Source organism: Trichomycterus rosablanca, chromosome 26 (assembly GCF_030014385.1).
Source record: "Trichomycterus rosablanca isolate fTriRos1 chromosome 26, fTriRos1.hap1, whole genome shotgun sequence".
In the NCBI taxonomy this organism is placed as follows: Eukaryota; Metazoa; Chordata; class Actinopteri; order Siluriformes; family Trichomycteridae; genus Trichomycterus; species Trichomycterus rosablanca.
In genome coordinates this window covers 17,119,326-17,128,014 of record NC_086013.1, presented here as the reverse complement: position 1 = coordinate 17,128,014, position 8,689 = coordinate 17,119,326, and the positions used below count along the sequence as shown (strand labels likewise).

Below are 8,689 nucleotides of genomic sequence, written 5' to 3'. Positions count from 1 at the left end.
ATAAATCAGATGAAGCGTATCGAGATGTGTGTGAGGGAAACATTCCCGGCAGCACCAGCATCACCTGAACCCGGCTGGATGGTAAGAAAGGGGATTTTTTTTCATGCCATTGTGACTCAGCATAAAGTTTTCCTCTAAAGCCAGGTACCTCCCTCGAGGCCCACAGTGCTTTTCTTCTCCCTCCTCTCGTCCGGATTACCGTCGCTGCTCTCAGCCGTTCTGCTCTCTCCACAATGCAGCTCTTGTTTCTGGTGGCTCTTTGGCTTCAGATCTTGACCCCGGCGTGGGGATACGGAACAGGGGCACCGATCACGGTTTGTGAAAGCATGTTACCCAGCCATGGGGTCACGGCACAGTCGACCCCGTCTCCGTTCACCATCGTTCCCAACAACACCACATTCCGCAACGGCCAGTCCATCACAGGTGAGAGAGACCTGCCGAGTTACCTGCCACAGAATTTGGTGGTTTTTTATACCTGTCTTTCTTTAAGCTGATTTATTTATTTGATAAATAATAGAACTGTATTTATATAAAGAAAGTAGTTCAAGTTTGACCATAAATATAAAGTGTTAATAATTATAAAGAAGAATTCAAACATAATCCTCATGACCTCAAACCTACTGTGAAATACAGACTATAATCACCTTTATGTACCACGAGGCTCATTATTCACATCACATTTATTTAGTTATTATCAGTTTATAAACATTTGAAGGTGATGTTTTCCAAGAGAGGAAGGAGAGGTTTATTTTTATAAAAACAAGCCTTGTGGTGATGTCTGTAGGTCAAAGGAGCATAAAGGAACACGTTTGTATTGAATTTACGTAATAAAAAAAAAAAAAAAAAAAAAAAAAAAAATATATATATATATATATATATATATATTTAAATATTATTACATGTTTTTACATTATATAATATATATTTTATATTCATTATTTATTTTAATTATTTATTTCTTTTAAATTATTTAATTATTTAAAATGTATATTTTAAAAACAAGCCGAGTGATAAATAAGTCAATAAATTAATTTGTGTTTCGTGGTTGGTTGAAGTTCAAACAGGTAAAGTGCGTAATAAGTTTCAAACAACAAATGTTGAATATAAAACTAAATACCGAATTAGAACCAAGATCACTCTCACTAATGTGGATTATTTTTTTATATTTTTTATATTTTGTGCTAATAAGTCTTTTTTCTGCAGCGTCTGATTGTAAACGTCGAGGTTTGTTCATTTTTAGTGGGTGTGTAATTATTAAATGATTGTAATTATGTGTAATTATTTAATTATAATAAATATTCAATTATCTTTTAATTATCTATTTTTATTTATTCATTTTTTATTTTATTTATTTATTTAATTAATTAATTAAATTATTAAACTGGGTGGTTAATGAAGGTGATTATAATCTGTGTTTCATGGTTGTTTTTGAATTGAATTGAATTGAATTGAATTGAATTGAATTTAATTTAATTTAATTGAATTTAATTTAATTGAATTTAATTGAATTTGAGTTCATGAACTTAAACTGGTCATAAGTTTTAGTTTTAAATGTCAAATAACAAATGTTGAATATAAAACCAACTAAATACTAAGATCACTCTCACTAATGTAGATTTTTTATTTATTTTGTCATAATAAGTCTTTTTTTCTGCAGCGTCTGATTGTATACGTCGAGGTTTGTTCATTTTCAGTGGGTGTGTTATTATATACACACACACATACACAGTATAGAAACCTGACACCGTGAGATTCTCCTGGGAGGGCTCTCCACGTGATTTTGGAGTGTGTCTGTGGGGACTTTGTGACTTCTCTTGTCAACAGGATGCATAACTGGTGCTCACTGGATACTCCAGCACTGATATCAGATCAGGTTCCTCTTCTCCTGCTCACTGTGCAGCCGAGCGTCTCACTTCACTTTAGTGCACTTTAAAGGGAACAAATCATTTCATCTTTTTTATTTTCATTTAACTGTTTTATACTGGTCAGGGCTGCGGTGCAAGGCAGCACCGATCCATCACAGATCTTCAGTATGAGCTTCAACTGCTCTAAAAAGGCTGATTTTTTTAATATCCATTAAAAATGTTTGGTTTATTCTAACTACACGTTCTGTGAAATACGTTTCCCGTTATCTGACGGCCGGTCGGGGTGCCTACACAGACAGGATTGGCTGTGTCTGAAAAAAAAAGCCTACTAGCCATTAGGGAGTGCACATGTCAGTGCAATCTCAGTCCAAAGCCTTACGAAAACAAGGAGGGGTGCGCCAGGAAGGACCGGTGTAGAACCATACCAAATCAGGCATGTGGACCAGGATCACCCAGAATAGCGACACCTAGATACGGGAGCAGCCAAACGTAGGAAAAAAATGTAATTAATCATTTAGGGTTCAGGCTGAGGAAAAGGTAAAGTCTAGTATTTAATAGCTGGTAGATTTTAGGTATCATGATGCGACTTCAACGATGCTACCGCCACCATGCTTCACAGTCGAGATGGGGTTTCAGTGATGTTCTTGCAGCATCTTGTAATGATTTCTGCAGCGTCTTCATTTAGCACCGTCGGATGTGCTCTCGGTGTGATCTTTGCACAACACCACTACTTGTATCTTAATCTTTATGGTGTGGATGGAGGATAAGTTGCGGTGCTGAGTTTTTAAGAAATCATTTCTCCCGTCTGTAGTTTGAAACTCTAACTTTGATTGCTGAGAGGTTTGAGGAGGACGGCCGGAACGAGAAGATCGGATTAAGCGGATGGGGGTGATTTTGTCGAGGGCTATGTAAGTGAGAAGGAGAATTTGGAAATGGGTTTTGGTGTTTTTTCAGCGGGAGCCGAGCGCCAGGAGAGGCCCAGTTTGACGCGATAATGAAGTCTGGTGTAATAATAAAGGTGTAACGTGATGCCAATTTTGACCAGTCGCTACCCTATGGAGGGAGGTAGTGCAGGTACCGGCGAGGAGGTGAAGAGCTTAAAATGTGCCGTAATCGCATCTCAAAAAGATTTGATGAGATAAAGAAACGTATTAGCTGCACCCCTGCGAGTGCAGGCGGGCCGGTATTTTAGGAATTGCAATTTATATATAGTACAAATCTTATAAGGGTAGTGCAGACTGGGAAATACAGTATATATGAAGTCTGGGGTGGGTCTGTGTGGGAAAGGGTGGGGATGGGGTGCTACCATACCGGCCTCCACTCTTCTGGAGAGCTTTCCACCAAATTTTGTTATATGATTGCAATAGATTCACTTTTTTTTAAGGTTTGACACTACAATCTTTGCAAAAATGTATCTTCACATTCAGCGGTTGCCATTATCACCAGGTTCGAGTTTGTTTACACTTTTCTGGGCATTTTTTTCCCTCAAACCCACAATTATCATTCCCAGTAATTGCAGTGTGACATCACAGTGTGCAAATATATTCTAAATCTTTCCTGAAACTGCGTATGTGTCTGGAAACTGCATATTAATCTTAAGAACATAATAAGCAGGGTCAGGCTACCTTGAGAACAGCTCAAGGTGAAAGCTCTCGAATGAGTCCCTGAATGCTGTGTAGTGAAACGCTGGAGAGTCTTTGTGAGGAAAATATTTTGCGTTCTTTAAGGAATGAAATAAGAGCTCTACTGTACAGTCTGCACTCCTTTAATAATGTTTTATTCTATTTGTTAAACAAGTTTAGCTGCACATATGGGGTGGGAATTATCATCAGGAAAGAGTATTGCACCACAGGGTGCACCTGATCCTCTAAAACTGCATCTCATCTTATATGCCTGTCATTTTCACCAGATCATGTCTGCACCATTATACAGTAGACATCATATAAAGATCGCTCGCCCTCCCATCCCCCATTGCTCAGGGGTCCAGGTTTTGTGCTCATTACACAAATGGGTTTCTAATAATAGTGCTGCTGGTTTCTTGACGTTCTTGTTTAACTAAAATCTCAATAGTCACTTCAGAATCAAACTCTTGTTTATGTGCTGATGTGCTGTTTCTCTTTTCACGTCCTGTATCTGTATTTTAACAGAATAAAATCATTCAGAACATTGTGTTCAGCTCTCGGACACCCTGTCACCCTCTGTCAGCTTCTCGTTTGAACGATTTTTTTCTTTTTTTCAGATGCAGTAATGCAGTAATTAAAACAAATTAAATTCGTGGTTATTTTTATAATATAACTACTGCAGTGTTTTTAATTCCTAATATATAATAATAATAATAATAATAATAATAGTAATAATAGTAATAATAATAATAATAATAAATTCGATTGAATACAGTAAGTGTACATGTAGGTTTTAGTAGATACAACAGCGCCTCCGACTGGATCTGAACTGACATCGCATTTATGTAAATCCAGTTTATTCTGTAGCTTTGATTCGGTATTTAAAGCAATAAAAATCTAATTTTTCGATTAAAATTGCCATAAAACTTCAGTCTCAGTGATGCATTTTACTTTTTTTTTACTGATAAACACAAGTAAAGTCTGCATTTATGGTAAATGAACACATAAAGGTTCAAACAATATATATTATTATTATTAGAGACACCAGATAATCATAACGTTAATATTTTGTTGGAATTGCAGCTTTATGATAAAATTACAAACTATAATTATAAAATATATAGGTTATTTCAGTATTGAATTTTATCTCGGCACATGCCTACTGGGACTTGTCACAAACAGGTTCATCTTCACCGAACCCCAGGAATTTGTTTCTTGGAGTTTGATGCTCCTGATAGCTTCACCCTGGCTAACCAGGTCCAGGAGAAGAGATCAGAAAGAAAATCATTATGCCGGATTAGGGTTACTGGGTCTCCAGGTCTGGAAACGGGGCCATGTAACCCTTAAATGACCCTAAACGTTAATCTTGCATCATGCTGTGAGTCTGCAAGCTGCACAGTGGGGTTCAGGTGGTTCATATGTTGGACAGTTTTGGAGTTTTTTGGTGTGTAAATTGAACAAGAGCTAATTGAATGAGGACTCGCTCTGACTGACTGTTTGTTTGTTTGTTTGTTTGTTTTATCAGTGCTTATTAACGGCTCGGATTACGCCGGCGTGCTCCTGCAGGCTCGATCCGGCTCCAGCACCAGCACCAGCGCTCTGGGAACCTGGGGGACTGCGCCAACAAACACCCAAATCTTAACGGTAATTAACAGATGAGTTCAAACAGAGGAATTAATTTATTAGTCTTTTATTGGTGTTTATTCCAAACTAATTACAACAATCTGGGATTATTAATCCGGTTTAATCTTCGTGGCCTCCTTATAGGAACACAGTTAGAGACCAACTTTATCTGCAGGAATTTGTGTCCATTCGGTCAAAAGTACTGATATCAGATCAAAACGCCTGGCTCCCAATTCAGGTTTTAGTTCCTCACAAAGGAAGGAACGTGGTCGACGTCATGGCTCAACCCCAACTGATGCTTCAACATTAAAAGCAATACATTTATTTAACCTAATTGATTTTATACACCTTTTATACATCAATTCATTAATCGTGAAGTTTTGTTCAGGTGTCTGAGATAATGGAAATAATGGAATTGTTTTTAATTTGCTGATTAAAATGTACTCATGAACATTCGCAGGGACGCTGGCAATCAAAAATAAATAAATAAATAAATAAATAAAGATCACACAGCAGCTTCTCTAATGGTTTTAATTCAAACTCTGTGTGTTTGTTTTCAGTGCTCGGGAAATAACAAGGGCGCCATCACACACTCCAACGAAAACACAAAGAACAACCTGACTGTGTTCACGTGGACCCCGCCGACATCCGGCAACTCCGTGTTTTTTGTGTAAGTGACGTCTGTTGGGTCTGAAGGACTCGAGTCCAAACTCGAGACGATGTTCTCCTGTCTGGGACTCGTTCTGGACTTATTTTATCTCTGATTTAATTTGGGTGCCACACAACACAACAACACGAGTCCTGAGGGTTCGAGTCTCCATCCATACCTTCCAGTGTCTGTCTATGTGAACTCGATGTGTATGTTCATGTAGCCCAGCGATGGACTGGTGCCCCGTCCAAAGTTTGTTCACTTTCGGCACCGGACCCACCACAGTTCTGACCAGAATGAAGCAGTTATGTTTTCCAACAGATATGACTTAATAATCTTAAATTTCTTTATTGTGTGTGTGTGTGTGTGTGTGTGTGTGTGTTTCCGTCCAAAGGGCCACGGTGGCCAAAAGTAAAGCTGTTTACTGGGTGAACGTCCAATCAACAATGCTGACCAGAGGTAAGAAAACACGTTTAAAGCCTTTAAATATTAATAAAAGTTGTACTGCCACATCGTCTGTATCAGTTCTGAGCAGCAAACAATCATAATAATACTAATGTACTCCAATTTACTTTAATTCCACCTCATGATTCTATTTTAATCAATTTAATCAATTACTTTTTCAATTACTGTCTATTTCAGAAGGTTTTAAGGTAAATAGAAAACATGTAACCGATCAAAGCTTTGAAAAAATCATTATTATTATTATAATTTCAAAAATAAAAAATATCAATTCCTAGAATTAGTTTTGCGTGAGGACTAGTTTTTAAAAGCACCGTACAGCCACAGTTGTTGGCACCTTTTGTAATTATTAATTAAAAAAAACGGGGAAGCACAGTGGTTCAGTGGGTAGCACTTGCCTCACAGCAAGAAGGTTATGGGTTCGATCCCCCGGCAGGGTGGCCCGGGTCCTTTATGTGTGGAGTTTGCATGTTCTCCCCGTGTCCGCGTGGGTTTCCTCTGGGAGCTCCAAAAACATGCAGTCAGGTTAATTGGAGACACTGAATCGCCCAATAGGTGAATGGGTGTGTGTATGTGTGTGATGTGCAAAGGACTGGCGCCCCTATCCAAGGTGTTACTGTGTGCCTTGTGCCCATTGAAAAGCTGGGATAGGCTCCAGCACCGACTCCCCGTGACCCTAACTGGATAAGCAGTTAAGAAAGTGAGAGAGTAAGTAAAAGTCAAATCTTTTATTATATGTACTGTATATACATCTTGTATTCGTTTATATATTGGTGGTCGTCACAGCAGATCTGGTCCTGATGCCCTTCCTAATGCAACCCTTCTATTTCTATCCGGGCATGGGACCTGCACTGAGAGCGCGCTGACAAGCTAGGCTGTTTCAGCCACCACACCTCTGACATTAGCCAATCATGTCCATGATTGCAGACGCCCGATTGGCCAATAATACCGCTGGGATTCAAACCCTGGACTCTAGAGCTTTTGTCATTATATAATCAACACTCAGACACTCGGCTGCCTTCACTAGAGCACATTTACAGAACCGGATGCCTGAGCCGGGCCACAAACATCATTAGGGACTCATTTCACCCTTGTCATTTCAACTCTTTGTTGCCCCCTGGTAGGCGCTGTAGGAGTATCAAGGCTGGCTTTACCCCTCCGCCATAAAAACACTTGCATCCTAGTAAATAATGTGCAATTTATGGGGACGGTGCACTAACTTTCTTTCTTTAAAGTTCTTTAAAACCCACACCTGTATTGTTTTGTATCTAGATGTGTATGTTTTTATTTGTAAACGTGTTTTATGGGTGTGTGTGTGTGTGTGTGTGTGTACATACATGTACCCTCAAGGAGACACTCAAACATTACGTTATACACCGTGCAGGGACAATAAAGGCATTCTATTCTATATGATATTTATTATATAATACAGAACAAGACATCAGTCACTGGATTCCTGCCTTTGCCACGATAACAGTGCTGAGTCTTCTCTTATAACACTTATACACTAAATGATTCTGAGCGGAGATCTATAAGCACTTCTCAATTTAGAATATCTTCAGATCCTTCAGGCTCCCTGGAGATTTAATAGATTTAACAGATTTAACAGCCCCCTCACCCTCACATGCACCCTTGTTAAGAAATAGGTGTTGCCTAATTTTTTTGAGGGTTCAAATTTCTTTATTAACGTTTAAGGCATTATGCGAATGCTTTTTATCCAAAGCGACTCACAAAAATGACTGAATACAAGTTGAACCGGAAACCTTCTGATTACTAGACCGAGACTCTAACAGCTTACGGCTCATTGGTGAACATTTTAATGTTTATCTATCATTTGCAAGGCTTTTTGTGTAAGTGTGTGTGTAAGTGTGTGTTCCTAATGTTAAAGGGTGTGGCTGAAACTGTACACACTAGTAAGCAGGGGCGTCCGTATACTTTTGCCCAAGACTGTGTTTCGTTCGTATCTGCAGTTCTTTCTGTCCGTGACCTTTTACCTTTGCTCATAATTTCAGCCCCGGGTGACACGGTGACCCCCGGCTCAGCAGCCGATCCGAAGCTGACCGTGGCGGCCGTCCTCCTGCTTCTCCCGGTCCTGCTGATGTCTGGGATTCAGCTCTAAACACCTCCATCGTACCTTCATCCACTTTTCCTTCATTCTTTCTTTAACTCACGCTAGTTTGTATGTTATATAAATATAATACCAAGCTGTGCATATATACTATAATCATCGAGGGTGCATCTAAAAACTCTGTAAAACTCTTCTACTATCCTGCCAGTAGGAAACCGATCACAGTTTTCTCCGGTTCTTCGATTTTATGCGTGTTGTGCGAGTGCTGCTTTGCATCACAGGTCCTGAAAAGCCGAGGCAGCAACCCTCAGGTCTCTACAGGGTTTCCTCCAGGTAGAATATTGTCCGTTCACTTAAAAAAAAAAAATTAAACCTGAAGGAAATAAATAAATTAATGTGA

At 39.1% G+C, this 8,689-nt stretch overlaps 1 protein-coding gene across 1 annotated transcript; it reads left to right on the top strand.

Moving 5' to 3' along the window:
• Positions 1-233: 233 nt before the first annotated feature.
• Positions 234-8,365, top strand: si:dkey-251i10.2 (uncharacterized protein LOC562682 homolog). Its single transcript, XM_062989216.1, has 5 exons — positions 234-423; positions 5,013-5,131; positions 5,671-5,780; positions 6,154-6,218; positions 8,234-8,365. The coding sequence occupies exons 1-5, from the start codon at positions 234-236 to the stop codon at positions 8,338-8,340; spliced, it is 591 nt and encodes a 196-aa protein (XP_062845286.1). The 3' UTR covers positions 8,341-8,365.
• Positions 8,366-8,689: the final 324 nt, after the last annotated feature.